Here is a 22,778-nt window from a genome sequence, read left to right on the forward strand (position 1 = left end):
TGAGTAGCCCTCACTCTTCTCCGCATCACTGTCTGGTCCCCTTTCTGCCACTCATTAGCGTCTTGCTCTCCACCTTTGTCGCTGCTCAAACGCAAACTCTCGCGCACTCGTTCCGCGCCGTCTGCCTCAGGGCCGCACCGGCTCAGCGTACGCGTCTCTGCCCGCAGCCCGCAGTGCGCATGCCCGGCACCTCCCGGCCCGCCCCAGGCGCGCTCGCTCCCCGCGTCGGTCCACCGCTCAGTTACTCCGCCCCCACCCCGCGCCGCACTGTCTGAACACAGAAACCAGGCTCAGGTCCCATTGCGGAGCGCGGGTCCGCTCCCTCCCACTTCCAACGAGACTTCCGCCGGCCGTAAAGCACGGCGCCAACTGCTGCAAAGCGCCTTGCGACAGAGCCCGGGGCCGAACTACAGCCGGTAACCGCCCCCACGTTAAACAGTAGGCTATCCGGAGCCGAGGAAGGCGGACGCTCGCGTGTTTGACTTCCGCGCTCGGCCTGCGTCCCCCGGAGGTGGCTCGGAGCCGCCGCGGCCAGGAGGGGTGAGCCCGCGCCGGCGCCTCCCGGCCGCCATCATCCCGGCGTGCACTGCGGCGGCGGGCCGAACCGGCCGCCATGTTGCGATAGTTTGTTGTTTTCTTCCTGAGGAGGAGCAGGCTGGAGGCCCAGCCACCTGCCGGCCGCGCAGCCATCCGCCCCCAGGCCCGGCCCGCTGCCCCCCGTGTCTCGTCCCCCGCCGCGCGTCTCCGGGCCCCGGCTGGCCCGGCGGCCCCCACAGCTGGCCTGGTGGGGCGAGGCTGAAGGCCGGGCCCAGCGAGCACTATGGCGGCCGCGCTGGGAGCGGGCGGAGGAACCGGCGCTGGAGGTAAGTGAGCGGCCCCGCGAGGGAGGCGGCGGCGGGGGGAAGCGGGCCGCTCCCGGCCGTCGTTGTGCCGTCGTGTCCCTGCCTTCGCGGCGGTGAGGCGTCAGGCTCACCTGAGGTGGCGGGCGGCCTGCGCGGGGGGGGGGACAGCGCCCGCCCCCGGGCCCTTTGGGGGAGGGTCGCGGCCCAGGGGGAGTTGTCCTGTCGGGCTCCGGGTGGTTGGCACCCCTGCACTAGACCCGGCTAGGACTCACCTACGTGAGGGGATGTGTTTGTGCGGAGTTTCGGAGAGCAAGGAGTCTGAAAAAATAACCTCCCCGGGCTGGTCTCATTTTCCATGAACTCCTTAGTGGTCTGATACCGACCCATTAGGGCTTCGTGGTCAGCATCTTACAGAGATGGAAACGGGGCCGAAAAGGGTCAGGTACTGATGCAGTTCCTCTGGGTAGTTTCTCTTGTTTTCCGAGCGTAGATGAGTTTGATAGGGGACCTAACTCAAAACAGATTTCAGGTCAAATCACTTTCTGGTTGAAATCACGTTTTGTTGATTGAGTTTTTTTTTTTTTTTTTTAACGTGAGAAAAACACTTGAAAGTGACTTTACGATAGTTCGAAAACTTTGATAAAGGAGACCCTTAACTGGTAAAGTATGAACAACAGCAGTGTTTGGGCTTAGTTCTCATTATTGAAAGGTCAAACCATCCTATTGCGTGTTCTTTAGGAATGCTTATTTATGAGTACGTTGCAATAATCCTGTCTAGGTCTAAGTATTTTGGTCTAAGTATTGAAGCGCTCATATGGCGCAATGGAAAAACCCACAGAGACTAAGTGCAAGAAATGTCACTTCTGGCAGTATGATCTGGTGTATGCCGTTTTTCTGTCACGTGATTTTTTCCCTGAGGCTTTCTAGTTAAATTTTGAAAATACTTGGTTTACCTTCCTTCCTTGGTCACTTTCTGGGGTTCAGAATCATGGTTCTGTATCATTTTCAAAGTGTAGTCTGGGAGCTCCTGGGTCAGAACTGTTTCCATTAATAGCACTCCTGCCACTTGCATGTGTCGCTCTTTCACTGGAGCATAGCGGAGTGTTCCAAAGGCTGCGTGACACGTGAAGGCGTCGTTGTACAGGTGGCCAGTGGAGTGTGTGCTTGCATAGCTTTTTGAGTTTCTCATTTTTAATTTCGAAAATAGCAAATGTTAGTGAATGTAATTCACATAAACAAAAGCTTTTTGGTGTCCTTAGTAAATTTGAGTCTAGAAAGTTCTTGAGAATGGCTATTTTAGAGGATTAAGTGGGTTTTGTCCTTGATGATTTGGAGTTTTTCCTTCCATTTTGTCGCAGGTGCCTGGTTTCCCATTGCTTTTAGACTAAAGGCAAACTCCTTACCAAGGTGTGTGAGTTCTGCATGACTCGGTCCCCCAGCCTCCCCAAGCTCTTGGGTCAGCCTGCTTCCCTCCAGGAGGACTGCACCTGCCCTCCCTCTGGCTCTTCATCCCCCAGGTCTCAGGCTCCTTGGGAGGCCTCCCTTGAGCATTCTTTTTTCTGTCTCACATATGTCCATCTCTTGCTTGTGTGCCTCCCTCACCTAAATTCTGTGGCACCTTTCTTTCTTCAGAGCATTTACCTGAGTTTGTGATTTTATTTGGTTATTTATTTACCTTTTAAAAATCTCCCTTCCCCAGGAGCCTGTAAGCCCCTTGAGGACAGGAATGCTGCCTGTTTTACCTGCCGTGTATTCCAAGTTCCCGGCGTGTGTGCCCCAGTTTGCTTTGTTCACTTAGTAGTAGGTCTTGGCGATCTCTCCTGTGTTAGTAGGTGAGAGTTACATGGATCCACCATTTATTGATTAACCATTTTTGTATTGATGGGCATTTCAGTTATATGTCCTTTTCCACTGCTGTGGAAAATTGTGCACTAAACGTCTACAGACACATCTTGGTGTGCTTAAGCAAATATTTCTGGAGGATTGATAACTCTAGAAGTGGAAATATGGTGTTGTAGGCTACATATATTAAAAACTTTTTTTGTGCGTGTGTTTTTTTGTTTTTCGGCCTTGCCTCTCGGCACGTGGGATCTTAGTTCCCTGATTAGGGATTGAACCGATCAGGGATTGAACCCGGGGCCACACCAGTGAAAGCCCGGAATCCTAACCACTAGGCCACCAGGGAACTACCGCTCCCACCCAAGTTTTCTTTTATTGAAGTGTAGTTGATTTACAAAGTTGTGTTAGTTTCAAGTGTACAGCAGAGTGATTCATTTATATATATTTACACATATATATATTTTCTTTTTCAGATTTTTTTTTGTCACTTGCTTTCATAAATTTTTTTCGTAATGGTGTCTCCATGCCAAGAGTTCCTCTGTGCTTTTAATACCTTATGCTTCTGTGCTTTTTTTATGTTTAGCTTTTATTGCATATGGAATTTTATTTTGGGTGTGGTGTGAATTCGGGGCTTCTAATAGTTCTAATATGATTTATTGAATTCTCTTATCTTTTCCAACTTTATAACATATTAAATTCTCATTCATAATTTTAAAAAATTACTGCTCCATGGTGTGTGTCTATATATATTATAGCATGTTTTTCAGAAATTTCGATTAGCTCTGCATTAAAAAAAAATAAACTTCAGAATCATCACATTCTATAAAGAATTCTGCTGAAATTCTTACTGGGATTGCATTGAGTTTATTAATATAACTTTGGGATGATGGATACTTTTACAATATGGGTTCTTTCATTCAGCAACAAGAATGTCTTGCTGTCAAGCTCTTTTTTGCCCGTCAGTTATCTGCCACATTTCTGAGTACCTGCTCTGTGCTGGGCACTGATCTAAGAGGTTGGGATACATAAGTATTGGAATAGAAGAGATTGCAGATATGAAGAAAATTTTACTTAAGGTAAGTTCCTTAGGAGAAGGGATCTCTGTCTTCTATGGAACTTACCTTAGTAAAATTTTCTTTATATAGTTTTCATACATTTCTTGTTAGTTTTATTCCCAGATATTTTGTATTTGTTGTTGTGGATGGTGTAGTTTTTCATCCTATTCTGAAATTTGTTGCTGATCTACTACAGAAAAACTTTTTTTTGTTGGTTATTGTGTATAACTGGCTTATTGGAATCTTGTTTTAAGAGTTTGGTGCTTTAGATTTTCTAGTCAGACTGTCATATCTGCAGTCTCTTCTATTTCAGTATTTATGTCTCATTTCTTTTTCTTGTACTTCTCGTTCTAGAGCCATTCCTCGTCAAGTCCTCCAATATAATGTTGGGTAGTAGGGGTGATGACAGGCATCTTTGTCTTGTCATCGTGTCATGAGTTTAATGAGTGTTCTTTTAATGTTTTACCAGTGAGTATGGTGTTTGCTGTAGTTTTCTGGTAGTTATTGTTTGTTTAGCTAAGGAAGTTTATTTTTTGAGTTGGGGTTTTAATTTTATCAAAGCCTTTTCTGCATCATTGAGGTGATCATGAGGTCCCTTCTTTAATATCTTGCTGTGATGTATTGATAGATTTCCAATGGTGAATCAATCATGCAATCTTGTGTTCAAAACCTTCTGGTTCTGTAAGTCCTTTTCATTGTTTTGTTGCTTTTCATTTTAGGGTTTATCTGTGATCATAAGAGAGATAGGCTTATAGTTTTGTATTTGTGTGTGCACATGGTGCTATCCTGTTTTTTGTAAGATAGGCTGACTTCCTAGAATGAGTTGTGAGATTTTCTGGACATTGTAAACATCTCTTTATTAAATGTCAGAAGAGCTCTTGTCTGCAAAGCCATTTGGATCTGTTGCCTATTTATTTTTCGGTTTCTTCTGATACTATTGGTCTATTTAGCTTTTTTAAATCCATGGGTCAATTTTGATAAATTTTTCTGGGAAAATTATTCTTTATGTTTATATTTTCAGATGAACAAATATAGAGTTAAAGGCTTCAGTTTCCTAAGAGTGGGTGTGTTGAAGGTAGGTAAATTTTTGAGACCCACGCATGTCTGAATAAATTCTTACTTTATTTTCATGCTTGATTGATGATTTGGTTGGGTCTCGAACTCTAGATTTGACTTAGATTCATTTTCCTTAGATTTTTGGTGGTACTGCTGTGTTGTTTTCTGTCTTCCAGTTCTGCTCTTGAGAAGTCTGATGACATTCTGTTTCCCTGTCATTTGTATGTGACCTTTTTTCTCTTCCTGGAAGGTTTTAACAGTTCCTCCTTATTGTTATAACATTCATTAGCATAGGTCTTTTTCTATTTCTTGTGCTGCATTTGGTGGATACCTTAGTCTGGAAATATGCATCCTTCAGTTCTGGGAAATTTTCTTACGGTACTATCTTTCTCCTTTCAATTCCTCTGTTCTCACTTTCTGAAATTGTTATTATTGGATTTTGATGCTTCATTTCTATACAAAAGATCAACATGATGAGGTAGTTCATTAAGATTCTTTTGGAAGGATAGATACTTTGGTAGTTCACAGAGTCAGATAAAGGAGTTGGACAACTAAGACCAGAACAACAGAAGTCAGGGCGGTGTGGGCCTTGGGCGGGCTTGCAGCTGCTGATGGGGCTTGCTCCAGCTAGGCTCTGTGGCTGCCACTTCCTCATCAGTTACTCTTCTTATAAGCACAGGAAGTTTGTTCCTGTTTGGCCAGGTGCTGTTCATCTTTAGCTGATTTAGCTACAGCAAAATGTGGGTCCACTGTTGTAGATCTTTTGATATTTTTATGTTTTTTGGAAGAAGCTGTAACTCCGGTACTTATATATAATTATATTTTTAAAATATTGGCAACCAAGTTGATTAAAAAAAAAGACAACATAATTCAAAGAGAGTGTGTGTCTTCTAGGCCACCAGATTGCAACCTGTGCTTTAGAGTGATTCTGCCGTCATGATTTTGTAGGTTCCATGAATTAGTGATCTTCCTACCTAAACATTCAGGAAGTTACGGTTACCCTTAATATTTTTACATAGGAAATCAGAGGGTTTGTTACTGCAGTTGCTTCCTGAATAAATTCAAGAGCGTTGTACTTCGTGTTTGGTAGACCAGAGTTTAAATCTGATTTTGCCGTTAACTAACTTTGATTAGTCTTACTTTTCACATCTGTAAAAGGAGAATTTGGGGATGGATTAAATGAGAAAACAAATATAAAAATGCTAGCTTGCTGAAGTAAAATGAAGCCTCTCTTCAGCTCTTCAGTAGTGCTAGGCTTATTTGAGCTTTATCAGTCATGTTTGTTTTAGTTAGGACAGAGGCCATGCTTTGCATTCCAAGTATGAAGGGCTTTAACACAGGTATTAGAGGCTTGTACAATCCTTGGAAAGGCTGGGGGTGTGATGGTCAGGAAAACTTAGTCTGGTTATCTGATGCTGATGGTTGGGAGCCTGCCCGGACGCCCTTGTAACTGAAGACTATTGCGAAGCTCCAGTGGACTGTCTCAAGTCTGCAGTACTGGAGGTGTTGACTTCTGATGGTATCGAGTCTCAAGAAGCCCCCACTGACCGTCACAGCTCCTGCAAGCCCGGATGCCACACGTGGTTTTCAAGAGCACATTCTGACCTCTGAGGGCCTCATATCTGCAGTGTGTGTGTCCGTCTGTCATCTGTCCTGCCTCCGCCTCATCAGAGTAACTGATGATAATTGTGACTCAGAGCTCCTGTGGCTGCCTTACCTCGCATACTCTAACTCAACACCACACAGGGAAGGAGGCTCTGGGAGGTCTACTCCTCCCATCCTGTGCACCATTGCGTAGAGCGGTGGGGACCACAGGCTCAGCAGAGCTGTTACTTCTGTCTGTGGAAGGAAAGACAGATGGGTGGAAGGACTTTCTCCCTTTCTTTGACATTTCTTCCCTTACACTTCACCAATTTAGCAGCTAATCTTTAGCAGTTGAGAAGGTTTCACTTTTTAAAAAGAAGGTGTGGATTCTTGGGAAAAGAAATGGGGTGTCATTTTCTCTAGATTCTAAGTCATGATGGGAACGTTCAGTTGGCTGAGCTTAGACTTCTTGTCCTCTCCCAGCCTGCCCGGGCCAGCAGAGAACTCAAGGGTCTAGCTTTTATGGGAGGCAGGGCCCTGCTCTGTCTTCTGTCTTCCTTCAGGACTCATGCTGTGATTAATTTTCAACACAGGAAGAGGAAATGCAGTTGCAAGACTCGCAAAACAAAGTGTCAGTGTGCACTGCACTTCATAAGCGAAATACAAAGTTCACTTTAGGGAAACCTCTCCAGGGTCCCATGAAAGTAAGAGAGTTTTAGAACAAAACTACAAATAATTTTTCAAGTACATGATGTAGGGGTGCTTTCTGAAAATTTTGCTTGGTTACTCAAAATTTGGTAGTTATACTGTAGGGCAAAGATGCTCACTTTGAATGTTCTTAAATATTAGTCCAATTCCTTTCTCTAGCTGCTGTTTAAATAAAGGGTCTGGATTTCCTCACTTACAAAATATGGAATTTTGACTCTGTTAGTGATTCAGAATATGAGCATGTATACATGAGAATGGTGTTGAGGCGAAAGAAAGAAGGTTAGAACCTTTGGACTAGAGCAAAGATTGGCAATCTTCGTAAAGGGCCAAATGGTAAATACTTTAGGCTCTGCAGATCACAGGGCTTCTCTTGCAATCCTCTGCTGTGCCTTGTAGCTTGAAAGACCTATAGAGAATATGTAACTGAATTAGCATACAGTGTTCCAATAAAAGCTTATTTACGTAAGTCAGGCAGTAGCCAAATTTGGACAAAAAGAGGTGGCAGACCCTACGTGGCCTGTGGACTGCAGTTTGCTGACCCTTGGACTAGACAGTTGCTAGGACCCTGTTCCAAGTTAATATTCTATAAAATTTCTAATCTAAGCTCCAGGTTCCTGGAAAGGATGAGGAAATAAGAATGATAAGTAAAAGAGTTGTGTTCGTTACAGATATCTAATTGCTGTGTAATTGAAGATTGTAAAAGTTCCAGTAGCTGTTTTTAAGTCTTGCAGATGAGGAAAGTTGATTCCCTGAATAACATAGCATGTCTGGTATAATGTTTATGTTTAGCCTTAGAAGGAGAGTTTCTAGGTAAAGGCATTGACTACTCTTGTCCTGCTGAGTTGATCTTCCCCTTGGTCTTCAGGGATGCGATGTTCTTCCTTTAAAACTCTGGATTAGCGTGGACATGTTTTGTTCTCTTGGTTCTGCTCAGTATGACAGATACAAACTAGAATTTTAAAAAAAAAGGATTTGTTTATATTCTAAAGGAGAACAGAAGGGAAGTGATGCAGAAAATGTAAGAAGAATAAAAATAGGCATACAGAGTTCTTGTCTTAGTTTGTTTCTTAGGATTTTGAGTTAGAATTCTTTTCATATCCATTTTGACATTCCATATTCCAGGTGGTAAGAAAGTATGTTTTTGTTTTCTGCTTTATCAGGTGTGGTTTTTCCTTTGCTTAATGTGGTTTTGTCCAAGCACAAGGTTACCCACATTTACAACCTCCTGTGTCTCCTTTTGGGAATTCTAGTTATTTTCCACTTCCTTTAGGTATTTAGTTTCTCTCGGCAGTGTTCCATAGTTCTTAATTTATAGGTCTTTCACAAATTTTATTATGATTATCCCTAGTATGTATTTCATATTTTTAAGCTAGTGCAAGGATTTGTTTTTTAATTTCCAACTGCTCATTCCTTGTATGTAGAAAAACTATTGATTTTTAAAATATTGTTCTTATATTCTGTGACCTTATTTCATTCACTGAATAGTTTCAGTACCTTTTTTTCATAGATTCCATATGATTTTCTCCATAGTTGATCATGTTTGCTGTGAATATTGACAGTTTTACTCCTTCCTTTTCTATCTGAATTCCTTTTATTTCTTTTTCTTGTCTGATTGCACTAGGTAGAACTTCCATTACAATGCTGAATTGCAGTGTAATGGAAGCCACAATCCCAGTCTTGTTCCTGATTCCAGATGAAAGCACCGAGTCTTTGCCTTTACCTGTGATGTTTGCTATAGGTTTTTCTTACAGATGCCCTTTGATCAGGTTAGGGAAATACCATTCTATACTTAAATTTGATGAGAGTTTGTATAAGGAATGTGGATATTGAGTTTTTAAAAAAAATAAATTTATGTATTGATGTATATATTTATTTTTGGCTGCGTTGGGTCTTCGTTGCTGCATGCGGGCTTTCTCTGGTTGCGGTGAGCGGGGGCTACTCTTCATTGCGGTGTGCGGGCTTCTCATTGCGGTGGCTTCTCTTGTTGCAGAGCGCAGGCTCTAGGCGCGTGGGCTTCGGTAATTGTGGCACGTGGTCTCTAGAGCGCCAGCTCAGTAGTTGTGGTGCACGGGCTTAGTTGCTCTGCGGCATGTGGGATCTTCCCGGACCAGGGCACAAACCCATGTCCCCTGCATTGGCAGGTGGGCTCTCAACCACTGCGCCACCAGAGAAACCCTGGCAGGCGGATTCTTAACCTCCGGGCCACCAGGGAAGTCCACATGTGGGCTTCTTAGTTGCCACACTCGGACTTCTTAGTTGTGGCATGTGGACTCTTAGCTGTGGCATGCATGTGGGATCTGGTCCCTAGACCAGGGATCAAACCCGGGCCTCCTGCATTGGGAGCGTGGAGTCTTACCCACTGGATCACAAGGGAAGTCCCTCTGCTCTAATCTTTATCATTTACTTCCTTTTGCTATCTTTTGGTTTAATTTCCTTTTCTTTCTCCAGTTCCTCAAGATTTAAATTAAGGCTGTTGATTTGAGATCTTTCTTCTTTGTTAGTGTAGGCAGTTGTAGCCATAAATTTTCCTCCAAGTACTGCTTTTGCTGCATCCCATAAACTTTGATATGTTGTATTTTTGTGTTCATTTTTCTCAAAGTACATCTTATTTCCCTGTTTCTTATTTCTTCTTTGACCTATGGGTTGATGAAGTGTACTGGTTAATTTCCATGTATTTGTGAATATTTCAGTTTTCCTTCTTCTGTTTATTTCTAGTTTTATTATACAGTTGACCCTTGAACAGTGAAGGGGTCAACTGCAACCCTCTATGCAGTTGAAAATCCATGCATAACTTTGCAGCCGGCTTTCCATATCCATGGTTCTGCATCTGTGGATTCAACCAATCACGGATTGTGTAGTACTGTAGTACATATTTATTGACAAAAATACACACATAAGTGAAACCTATGCAGTTCAGTCCAGTGTTGTTCAAGGGTCAGCCATTTTTTAGTCAGGTTTGTATGCTTTGTATGCTTTTGACCTTTTGAAACTATTAATTAAGAATTGTTTTATGGCCTAACATATATCCCAGAGAACGTTCCGTGTACACCTGAGAAGAATGTATATTCTGCTGCTGAGTTGAGTGTCCTGTATTTATCTGTTAGGTGTAATATTCAGTATAATTTCATCTTTTAAAAAAAATGATAGTACTGTACCATTTATTTTTAAATAAATGGTAAATAAAGCTTTGCAAAGTCTTAAATTTCTATTTAACTTCCAAATACTCTCATCTTAACTTGATTATGTCTGCAGAGACCCTGTTTCTAAATAAGGTCACATTCACAGGTGGGGGAATGGGGAGGTAGGACTTAAATGTGTCATTTTGGGGCACACAGTTCAATCAACTACAGAGTCAGTTAGCAACAAATTTCTTCTGTTTTCGTTTAGCTGTGAATGTCTTTTTTTCACCTTTATTTTGATAGTTTTGCTGGATATAGAATTCTTTGAGCACTTGGTATATGCCTCTGACCTCCATTGTTTCTGATGAGAATTAGCTGTTAATCTTATCGCATTTGTTAAGTGATGAGTTGTTTTTCTCTTGATGCTGCTGAGGTTTTCTCCTTGTCTCTGAAACATTTTGACTGTGATGTGTGTATTTGTAGATCTCTGTGTTTATTTTACTTTGAGTTTGTTGAACTTTTTGAATGTGTAGATTAATATTTACAAATAAATTTGAGAAGTTTTTAGCTATTATTTCTTCACATATTTCTCCCTGCTTCTATTTCTCTTTTTCTCCTATTACACATATATTTGTGTGCTTAATGGTATCTCACGTTTCTCTGAAGTTATGTTCATTTTTCTTCATTTTTTCTTTCTGTTCTTTGGATTGGATAATCTCTGTTGATCTGTTTTCAAGTTTACCAGTTCTTTCTTTTTTGCCCGTTCAAATCTGTTGTTGAGCCCCTCTAGTGAATTTTTCATTTTAGTTATTTTTCAATTATAGAATTTCTTTTTGCTTCTTTTTTATAGTTACTGTTTATTTGGTGCAACATTGTCATCATACCTTCTTTTAGTTCTTTAATCATGGTTTCATTTAGTTATTTGAGCATACTTACAATGACTAATTTTGTCTGTTAAAGCTGATGTTCATGGCGTGTGGGATCTTAGTTCCCTGATCAGGGATCAGACCCATGCCCCCTGCATTGGAAGTGCAGGTTCTTGACCACTGGACTGCCTGGGAAGTCCCGCACAGGCAGTGTCTGTTGCCTTTTTTCTGGTGGGTTATGGGTTGTGCTTTCCTGTTTCTTTGCACGTCTTGTAATTTCTTGTTGGACATTGGACATTTTAGATAATATATTGTGTCATGTCTGAGTGCTGGTCTCCCCACTTCTCCACCCTGGGCCTGTTTTTTTTTTTTTTTTTTTTTTTTTTTTTGCGGTATGCGGGCCTCTCACTGTTGTGGCCTCCCCCGTTGCGGAGCACAGGCTCCGGATGCGCAGGCCCAGCGGCCATGGCTCACGGGCCCAGCCGCTCCGCGGCATATGGGATCCTCCCAGACCGGGGCACGAACCCGTATCCCCTGCATCGGCAGGCGGACTCTCAACCACTGCGCCACCAGGGAGGCCCCCCGGGCCTGTTTTTACTTGCTTGTTTACCTTTTTGGTGACCAGCTAGGTTTTAAGTGAAGTCTGTTCCCACCCCACATCCCACTCTGGGCAGTGTGAAGCTTCTGATGTCACTCCTCAAGGGGGCCACAGCCTTGGGCATGCCCACAGTCACCCTGGGATGGTGGTGCTTTGGCTGGGCTCCTTCCGTCTTTTTCTCTAACCACACCTTCCACAGTGCCCTGGGCCATAATTTCCTTTACAGACTGACCAGTCAAATTCAGGCTCCTTTGATTGGATAGTGTCTGAGGTCAGTGATTGAGATCTGTTCTAAGTAAGTAAGGGCCCTGGCCCCTGTCTCCTCATTTCTCTCTGGTCCACTAGGCATCCTGCAGTTCAGTCCTTATCTCCAGTGACTCTTATCTCTCTAATCTCTCTCCAAAACCTTCACTGTTTCTGAGAGCACCTTTTGCTTAGGACTTTTTTTGTACTCTGTTCATAACGAAGTTAGTTCCTCTGAGAGAGTTTTGGAGCTCTGTTGTTACAAGGTTTGCTTTGCCCCTTGGGCTGACTCTGAGCCCCAACTCTTGTGCTGTGGGTGGGGACAGTGATGTACTTGTCTCTTGGGTGACACCCTTGCTCTAGGAGCTGAGTGCCTGGGTGGCAGCAGGGTGGGGGGCGGGTGCTGGCAGTAGCCATGGATCTGCTTGCTTACCTCTCAGTATGAAACCCCCACCCCGTGAGCTGGGACAGGGGTGATCTGGGTGCCGGTGGCGTCTGTACCACACTTGGGGCCTGGGTGAAAGAAGGGAACACCGGTCTCCTGCTCACGCCCGGGAGTTAGCCTCAGCGCCAGGCAGGTTGCGAAGGGGGAGGACTGCTGAGGTCTGTTGTTCTTGGCTGCACTGTTCTAGAGTGGATGGAGTTGATGCCTCACTGAGCTGCGAGGGGGAGGAGTGAGTGGGTCCTGGTTCAAAAACCACAGAATCCTGTAGCCGTTCTTACCAAATGTGAGTAGATTTCTTGAATGAGTGTTTTCCACTTAATGTATGCATTTAGAATCAATTCCAGAGACATGAGTCATTTCATTAAAAATAATTTTCACCAGTTTCACAGAGTGGGTTGGTGGAGCTCCTCCTGATGTTATCCTGGAAGCAGAATTCCCCAAGGATGCTAATTCTTTAATATCTCTCGTTCTTTTTCTTCTTCTTCTTTTTTTTAAAGCACCTATTCTGTTTGGTAGTGTATGGTAGGAATTGATGTATTACCTTGTTAGAACTTTATTGGTTAATTTCTAGCCCCAGGCTGGAAAAATTCCTGGGGTTTTATGTTTATGTCATCTTGCTCCCCTAGGTAGACTCTCTGGGGAGACATATGCTGCTGCTTCTCAAGCCTCTTTGCTTGCATGTGTTCTAAGATGAAAAACTTAAATTCCAATTCTTTGACTTTCCTAATAATAAAAGTAAATTTGAAAATGAGGTAGGAGATATGGTGTATATGTGAAATATACACTCAGTATGGAAAAAAAAAGTAAAATATCTTAAAGTTATCTGTATTGAGTACATGTTATAATGATGTTTTTGATACACTAGGTTAAAATGTTGTTAACATTTAACCTGTTTAAATTTCGACTTTATTTAAAAATTTTTTATAATTCTTTTTTTAAAAATTGAAGTATAGTTGATTTACAATATTGTGTTAGTTTCAGGTGTACAGCAAAGTGATTCAGTTATTTTTTTCAGGTTATATTCCATTATAGATTATTATAAGGTGTTGAATGTAATTCCCTGTGCTGTACAGTAAATCCTTTTTGCTTATCTATGGTAGTTTGTGTTGATTAATCCTGTACTCTTATTTGTCCCTCCCTCCCTCCGTCGCTGTCCCCTTTGGTAATCATAAGTTTTCTGTGTCTTTTTCTTTTCACTTTTTAAAATGTGAACAGTAGTAAAATTTAAAATTATGTATGTAGCTTGTATTGTATTTCTATTGCTTGTTAATTCTCTACATAATCTCTACTGCCCTTAAATAGGGTCTTAGTTTTCCATGATTAATTTGGAAAAATGTAAAAATTTCAAAAAGTATTAGAAAAGTCTCTTTAAGTTTTGCAAAGTCGGCAATTTTCCCCTTTTATAGAGTTGTAGTAAAAAATAAAAAATATGTACTCAAAAACCATTGTTTTAAAAAGAAAACAGTTTTACTTAAATTTATGATTAAAAAAACGATTCTGTTAGTTTTCATGCCTAATAGTGTTTAGTAAGTTGATTTTCTTTAGGTAGATGTGTGCTTTAAAATTTTTTAATTATTAAAAATGGCTAAAGCATTTATAATTGTTGTATATGAAATTTTACTATTTTAAAATGTCGTGTCAGGAATCCTTAAATGAAACAAGTTGTTTCAGTATTTGAATGTGTGTCTGTTTTAATTTAGTAAGACTGACTTTCGTGGCCTCTCGCTCACAGATGATGACTTTGACCAGTTTGATAAGCCTGGTGCGGAGCGGTCCTGGAGGAGAAGAGCTGCAGACGAGGACTGGGACAGGTGCGGAAACCCCTGGTTACGTGCAGGATCCATGCTGATTTATCTCCCGTCGCTAGGCCACACAGAGATCTTTACTGAAAGCAGTGTGTTAGCTACTGATGCTCTTCCCTGGGCAGGCTGGTCCTTACTGGGCTAAAGTAGGGCAGGGGTGAGCACTCCAGGTAGGAGGCTTTGTGGTGGGCTTCTGCCCCAGGCCTGTGCTGTCTCAGGGCTGCCAGTGGAGCACTGGGGGTCTTATCTCTCTGTTTCTATACAGTGGTGGTATTGACTTGGTGGGCACCCAGGGCTCTTATTGGAGTCATTGTACGCCTGCAACAACAATAGCAACAGGGTCCCTCCACATTCTACACTGTGTTTGGCGAGACGTTAACGGTTTTGCTAGTATAATTTGTGCGAAATGGTATCTCGTAGTTCAAATGTGGATTTCTCTGGTAACTAGTGAAGATGGAAATCTCTCTTTAGGAACACACACACACACACACTATTAAAAATGTCTACAGTTATGATAGATGTCAGTTCCGTGTAGTGATTACTTCTGGGAAGGCGCTCTAGTAGGGGTTAGAGGGATGTGCACTGGAGAAGTGCACAGAGGCCTTCATTTGAGTTGGGGGAGTTCTCAAACGATGACTATTCGTTGCATATTTCTTACCATCTTAAATACTGTGTTGAAAATATGAACATTACCTTGGAGTTGCAGTCAGAAAGTTTGATAATGGAGGTTAATAGACCTGAATAAGGAACAACAGTGATATACTGCTGTGAAAAGAATACGTGGTTGCCGTTTGAAAAGTGTGATGTCCCAGAAGTACTGAAAAATCTACATTAAAAACTATGTAATTCTTATAGTCTACATAAAGTTGGTTACCCTCAATGATTCTTAAGGTAGTCCATCAAAAAGTGAGAGCTTAGAGCAAAGTTTTCTATATAAGCAGTGGTCCTATTGGGAAGTACTGATAACTAGTTTTATTTAAAAGACTATAATGGGGAGCTGAGTAAAATCTTGTGTATTTTCATAGTTTACTCATCATTTGGACTTTCTGTTCTGTTAGTCATCTGGTAGTATTTATGTCTGTTTTTCTTTTGGGTTGTTTGTCTTTTCCTTATTGATTTTAGGGATTCTTTATACTTTTTGAAATTTGTTTTTTGCGCTTAGAGATAACTCCTTCCAGTCTGTGGTATGTATTATCTTAAACTTAAGAGTCTTCAAGTAGATTTTTATAAATAATATCATTATAATCTTTTCCTGTATGTTTTTTTAAATTAAAATATGAAAAATGTGTTTGGAAATCATTTTTAGACTTATGGGAAAGTTGCAAGAATAACCCAGAAATTCTTATAAGCCCTTCTCTCAGACTCACAGTTGCTTTTTGTCATATTCATGTTATTCTCTCCCTCTTTACACACTCACATACACACACATAGAACATTTTTCTTTCCTGCACCATTTGACAGTAGTTTGCAGTAGTTTGTATCATGCCATTTTCTTCTGAATCTACATTGGTTATCCAAGGTTTGTCAGTTGTCCCAGTCATGTGCTTTCTAGCCAAAAATGAGTTTCTTTTCCTCCTCTTTGTTTCTTCATCTGGAAGAATTCTGTCTTTACAAACTTCTGTAAAGCCTTTGTCTTTGATGACTTTCGACACTTTTGAAGAGGACGCACTGTTTGGTCTTGCAGCAGCCCTCAAGTGTGGTTTCGCTGGTGGTTCCTCAATCCTAGTTCAGGCTGTGCCTTTGGTAAGGAGCGCTCTTCGGTGACACTGTGGCCTTCCTGAGGCCACCTCTTCAGGAGACACGTGATGTCAGTCAAGCTGCTTTCTGCCTCTTGTCCTCAAGAAATCCTTCCCTACCCAGTACTCTGTATGTTCCTATGAAAGTTTTAAAGTGTTTTTTTGGTCTCCCTCCCTCCCTCCCTCCCTCCTTTTCTTCCTTCGTCCTGTCCTTCCTCCTGAAATTGATTAAATTGATTGATTTTTTTTTACTTATTGAGAATTTCAAGTGTATATGAGAATAGTACAGTGCAGGCAACATACCATCCTTCAGCTTCAACAGTGTCAGTGGGAAGCACTCTTGTTTTATCTGTGATCGCTGTAACCCTCCTCACATCACAGACGTAATTTCATCTGAAAATATATCAGATTGTATCTCTCTAAAAAATAAAGGATTTATAAATATATAGCCATAATAGAATTATATCTAAAAAGAAGTCCCTTAATAGGAATGTTTTATTAATGTTCACATTTCCCTGATTGTCTCATGTATATATAAGTATATAACAAATACACACACATATAATGTGGATATGTGTCTGTGTGTTCTTTTATAGTTTGACTTGGAGTCCAAATAAGATCCATATATCATAATTGATTGGTAGGTCTTTTAAGTATTGTTTCATCTGTAAGTTCTCTCCACAGTTTTTGTTAGTTCCCTGCAGTTTTTGTTGAAGAAACAAGGGGTTTATCTTGGAGAATTTCTGCTTTTGGTGATTGCATCTCCTGGAGTGTTTTTAGTATGTTCCTTCATCTCTTGCATTTTCTGTAAATTCATAGTTAGATCTGGAGGTTGATCAGATTCAGGTTTGAATGTGGGCAGGAGTAGGGGCTCTGCAGTGTCTTAGTTGGTGGTGTGTTCCTCTATCAGGAGCTTCACAATGTCTTGTTAACTTTTTGTGGTGTTACCAGCCATTAGGTGATCCAAGTGGTGATATTCTCATTCTGTCATTCCTTCTTTTTCTGTTAGTTGTGGTAATTCCGTAAACTACTTGGTTCCTCTGAGGTACAGAATAAGTGCTTGATTCTTTACTTTTATTTACCGGTTTTCAAAAGAATGGGTCAGTTCCTTAGCATCCTCCAGAGGTGAGTTCTATTTTTGAATCGTTTCACATTCATAGATTTAAATACTGCATGTGTTTTTTAAATCCATTGTAGTTATTATTCTTATTCCTGTTTGAATTGTCCCAGTATTTGTTCAGTGGGAATTTATTTCAGTTGTCCTGACATTAGTTGGTCTTCTGCTGTGATGGAATTGGGTTTTGTGTGCAGTGAGACAGGGCTCTAGTTTTTCTTGTTCTTTCCAGTGTGACTAGCATTTGTCCCAGTGTCCTCTCTTCACTCATCTTCAGCGCATGTTTGCATATGAAGATTCTGTATCATATGTATTTCTTTATTTGATATTTTTAAAGCATAAAATGGCCTCTTCCATGTACTGGATGGTAGAGGAGAAGTTTGAAAGTTTAGGAGAAGAGTGAGTCAGAAAACGTATCAGTGTACGTCCCGGTAGGAAAGAGCATGTTGAGAAGGTCTCCACTGAAGGTCATTTGATGACGGGGATGTTTACGGGGCAGGGCTAAAGAAGCAGGTGTGACACTGGGGGAGCAGCAGCAGGCCTGCGGGGGAGGGCTGTCCGAGGGCCCAGCCAGGGCTGCGCTTGTGTGGGGGGTGGAAGTGGAGCTGAGCAGGTGGGGGGGACAGTCTCTCCTCCCGCTTTGTGACATTCCATTGGGACCTCCCGTGGCTGAGCCCATCCAGAAGAAAGGCCGGGGGAACAGAGAGCCCGGGGGAACAGAGAGCCCGTGGGAGCCATTCCCGGAGACCCCATCCAGGCCCTGGAGCCGGCAGGGACCAGACGAGGGTGGCCTGGAGTAGGGAGGCACAGAGACGACGAGCTCACGAGCAGTCTTTGTTGTCACTTAGATTTCTCATTTTGAAAGGCTGCAGCCAGGTGATTGCCTGCAAAATACCTGTTCCCTGAAGAAGTCTTTTAGTGTAATTCTGTTTGTTAGTGAAAATTTACGTGCTCCCTAAGAGCTGGTCGTCTCTCATCTTTGTTAAGAAATACCTGCCAAAGAGGTTGTTCTTCCTCCAGTAGTGTTTACTGGTGAAATCTTGTGGGAGCTCTGCAGTTGAGTGCAGGAAGCCTCCTCATCCTTTTGGTACTCCTTTCACTTCCTGACAGCTACCGTTATTGTCCACGAGTATTACTGTTCACCCCTTTGAAAGGACTCGATTTGGACCATTCAGTCCCATTCGTTCATTGTTGTTTTTGGTGACCCTTGGTGTACTTTTGGTAGTGTTTCGTATTTTACAAGTTTCTTCCCTTTTGTGTACTTCTTTCTAAGGATCCAACTTTATGATAACAATAGAGAACTAACTACATTTAACTTTTTTGGGGTGTGTACATAGTAGTTAGTATTTGGACTCTGGAGCCAGACTGTCTCAACTCATCTACTGGTTTCTGACTTGGAAGCAGGGTGACCTTGGGCCAGTTCTTTAACGTCTCGGCGTCTTTGTTTTCACGTTGAAAAAAAACGGAGAATGATGTAGGTGTCTGGTTGCTGGGGTTGTGTTATGTCAACAGAAGAGCGAGTATGTGTGAAACGCGTGGAGTGGTTCTTGGCATGTAGCACACTGAATGGGCGTTAGTGATTTCTTGAGCTATAATTTATGCATATTGTAGTCGCGTGCACTTAACCCTTCTGTCTCCCGTCTTGCTTGCTTATTTCATGCTATTATTGCCTTTGTTAGTCATGGAAACAACTGTTCTCCATCTCTGTACACTCCACTCATTTACATTTTCATTTATCTTCTTTTAAAAAATGCTTTTGTTTAGAAAAAATAGGTGGTAGTCCAAGACTGATTTCTTATTTCCATATATTTGTCAGCAACAAATACTTTCTAGATTTTTGCTTGTATGATTACCAGCACCTGTTCATATTATGGTTTAAAGAGTTCTCCTCAATTAGTTTCCCCTGGGCAAATGGTATTACCTTCCCTTTTCAGTTATTTAGAGTGATGCTCCAGAGGGGTGCTTGTCCTCAAAGGGATGCTTGTATTTTTGGGGGGTTATCTAGAATCAAATTCTCAAATGCGGTTATTGTAAACATTGTGACTAGAAAGCATTTTTTCCTCGTCCATGGAAAATGATTGTAACACTGAAGATACAAAAATTGTATCTGAAAGATGATTAGATGATTAGTGGATTGAAAATGTTGGAAGAAGTTATACATTAGTCTCTAATAACTGTTTTAATTATACAGGTCCATGAAAGATTTTTCCCATGAGCTAAGTTCTCGTCCTGAATCTGTCTCTGCCGTGTGACCTTGGGCAAATCGTTTTACCTTGTCCTTATTTCCTCTATCTATAAAACGATGGTATACGATTTATGTAGGGTAACATAAAATAGTGAAAGAGGAGGTATTCGGTGCATGAATGAAATGACTTGTTGAGTTGTTTCTGGTTCTAAAAAGTAGTATATAGAATTTCTGTTGTAACTTCATATGTGCATTCCAGAATATTCTGGCATTCTGCACAGTAGCACACTAGAAGTAAACATGGGTTTTGGGTAAAATAGCACTCAAAACCTATAGAACTTATGGATATTTGTAACCAGAGCCCTTATTTAAAAAATAGCAAATCATAATAAGAACATCGGTGCAGTTAAATCTCCATTGGCAGTTGTACCTAGAGTCATAGTCTAATTACGTTTCCTCCTTCTAGATGTTGGTCCTTAGTCATTTGCTTTTAAAAGACATAATTTAGTGGTAGCCATCTTCATCAGTTAGAGAAACATACAGTGGGAAATGTCTTCAGGTTTTTCATCTGGTAAGGGTTTTTATTTTAATTATGAGAAGAACTCCTTATGATTGCTTCAAAACATAAACATGCTGACAAAAGATTGCAGACAGCTGACATGACTCCCATGTTATAAAGATAATTCTCTTAGTTATGATTTACTTGAATGTCCTCATCAGCATTGATTTTTCATTTTTAAACTTCTTCAGTTTTCACAGTTTGAGTGTTAAATGGTCTTTCAATGATTTTGGTTTTTAATTTTCCTAGTTAATGATGTTGGGTATCTATCTTTTCCTATTTCATCGTAGGTAAGAGAAAGCATAGATATTGTATTATAGTTTTTTCTTTTGCTCATTAATGAACAAGTCCAGAGAAATTAAGATCTCATATTGAGGTGAAAAAACTAAGATTAGAAGTCTAGTGAGAGCCGCTAGTTATAGCAAAGCTTCCCATACTTAAAGGACCAGATGTTCCCTATATATTTGAAAATATGTTTTCATTATTAATAAAGGAAAATGTAGCAAACTTAATGTGAAAGTACCCAAACCCTAAAGTCCTGGATAAATTTCCCAGTGGTCTACAAACTTCGCAGTGTGTAATAGGAATAATACATTGTCATGTCTCTTTTTTCCACAGTGAACTTGAAGATGACTTACTTGGAGAAGATCTGCTCTCTGGCAAAAAGGTAAGAAATACAGATCTTCCTGAAATTAAATGATAGTTATTTAATTGCATTTAAAATATAGGAATACATCTTATGCATGGGATGTGTTACTGGAAAGTTGGGTATAGATTTTTATTGTGTGAATCGAATTACTCTTTAAATGCACAAAGAGTCGAGTGTTTAATTTGTTAATAAGTTCTTTGATAACTTAGAATTCAAGCCCTAAACCTGTTGAAGCAAGTTCTTTAGCTCCTGCTACGCCAAGGCACTCTAGCAGGCACTGAATCTCTGAAGGCGGCAGCAAAGCTGCCACTTGCCCAAAGGAAGCGGCAGCTCCTTCCTTAACATTCAGTGGTTAGTATTTGCATACTGGAGCCGGGATTTACTTTTTGGGAATATTCAGAGATAAGCATAAAAATAAACATACTCAAATATGATACATATTCAGATAAATAAGAATAAAAGTCTAAAACCTGATGTAGGTTTTTCTAAACTCTTGATCAAGTAAAAACTTGGAAGCAGTTATCGTTGATGTGTATATCTATTTATATATCGTGTGTGTATATGTATATACGTAACTCTACATATATATATATACTTTTTTTTTTTTTTTTTTGGCTGCGTTGGGTCTTTGTTGCTGTGCGTGGGCTTTCTCTAATTGTGGCGAGCGGGGGCTGCTCTTCGTTGTGGTGCGCGGGCTTCTCGTGGTGGCTTCTCTTGTTGTGGAGCACGGGCCCTAGGTGCGCGGGCTTAGTTGCTCTGCAGCATGTGGGATCTTCCCGGACCAGGGCTCAAACCCGTGTCCCCTGCGTTGTCAGGCGGATTCTTAAGCACCACACCACCAGGGAAGTCCCCTGCCAATATATTTTGAACCATATGAAACATTAAAAATAAAAAGCCAAAGGTTAACGTGAAATACTGAATTTTTATTTTACTTATTAACAGTTTAAAGACACTTGTTAGTCTCACTAACTATCAAGATAGCTTTTCAGGCTTAGTTTTTTGAAGTCTTCAGATTGTGATGGCTCCTTACTGTCAGCAGTTATATTCAGGCTCATTATACTCTTAGGTGATTGGGTCACATCAGTTGTCTGATTTATCAGATGTGATTAGATTTTCCTTTTCCTTTTATAATTTAGTTGATGAAGGTCCAGTACTAGAAGTACCAGCTTTGCCATTTTCCTGTAACTTACTATGTTGCATTAACATCTTCTCTAATCCGTGAATTTACTGTAGCCGCTCTGTTTTCTGTTTCTTACTGCACCATAGGCCTGCAGGTGTCTTGGCTTTGGCCTCCCCCAACCTTTTCTCCTTTAAAAAGTAGCTCTGTCATCACCTGTAACTCTAAGTAAAGATTAGTTCCCGTTACCTGTAAACCCGTTTGATCATAGTGACTGAAAGTGAAAAACCAGGGAGAGTGCCCCTCAGCCCGCCCATGTTGAACTTGTGCTCTGGCCTCAGGATGCTGCATGTGTGGTGTGATTTGGGGGGCCAGGGCCAGTCCTTCCTGTGTCATGGTCATAGAGGGGAGGGGAGGACTGTGTTCTTTCTGACTCAGTGAATTAGTTTGCACATCCTTGAACTGCACTCACTGTACTTGGGACTCCACTACCCTAACGTAGACACATTTTTTTCCTTTGTAATTATTTAAAATGCTTCAGTGAGGAATACCAATTACATGTTAAAATGTTTAAATGTAGTAAAGTATTTGGACATGAAGTTGGAGTTCTACCCTTGGGCAAGGCTGATGTATCATAGTTTGCCCTGGGTTTCTGTCAGGGAGCCCACCTGGCCCTAATGATTTCACAGGCATTCTTGGCCACTTTCTCTTACTCTTTTTTGCCCTGCTTTCCTGCAGACCACGCTGACCAGAGTCCTCCATAGCTATTCCACTCTTGCCTGAGGAAACACTTCACTCCAGTTCATCTTTAAGTAGAAACTCAAGTCTTTTTTTCTTCCTCTTTCTTCCCTTGTGTGCGTGTTGTCAGGGAGTAGTAACGCACACGCACCACAGAAATCATTTTAATAGGGTAGGGAAGTGTGAGGTGCCCCGGGATCTAAGAGACTGGCACGCACGCATGCAGCCTAACAAAGCCTGGAACTGTAAAACTTTGACCAGTTGGCAAATTCACTAGGCTGCTTCTGCTTACTGATCTGATGAGTAGACACGCCTGTCAAGAACAGGAGAGAGGGTCTAAGTTGTGTTTATTTTCATGTGTTCATCCGTACTGGACAAACCAGAGTTTTCTTTTAGTCCCTTACCATTTCAATTGGGCACTCTAGTTATCTAAAATCTGCTTATTTCTAAAATTCCACTATTTTTTCTTTTGTTGTGCTAAATTTAGTCAAATATTAAGGATACCATTTTTTTTGTGATAAGA

General features: G+C 41.3%; 1 protein-coding gene across 3 annotated transcripts in view; it reads left to right on the forward strand.

Moving 5' to 3' along the window:
- The first annotated feature begins 265 nt into the window (after positions 1 to 265).
- Positions 266 to 22,778, forward strand: part of RBM33 (RNA binding motif protein 33) — a 114,935-nt gene continuing 92,422 nt past the window's right edge. For 2 of the 3 annotated variants that reach the window (XM_082632962.1, XM_082632964.1), the window contains exons 1-3: positions 266 to 863; positions 14,088 to 14,166; positions 20,370 to 20,418. In XM_082632962.1, coding sequence (XP_082489088.1) covers positions 821 to 863; positions 14,088 to 14,166; positions 20,370 to 20,418 — 171 coding nt within the window. In that variant the 5' untranslated portion in view covers positions 266 to 820. The remainder of the gene's footprint in view (positions 864 to 14,087; positions 14,167 to 20,369; positions 20,419 to 22,778) is intronic. The other variant, XM_082632963.1, reaches the window with a different exon arrangement.

The sequence above is a fragment of the Mesoplodon mirus genome, assembly GCF_964341445.2.
Source record: "Mesoplodon mirus genome assembly, chromosome: 9".
Classification (NCBI taxonomy): Eukaryota; Metazoa; Chordata; class Mammalia; order Artiodactyla; family Ziphiidae; genus Mesoplodon; species Mesoplodon mirus.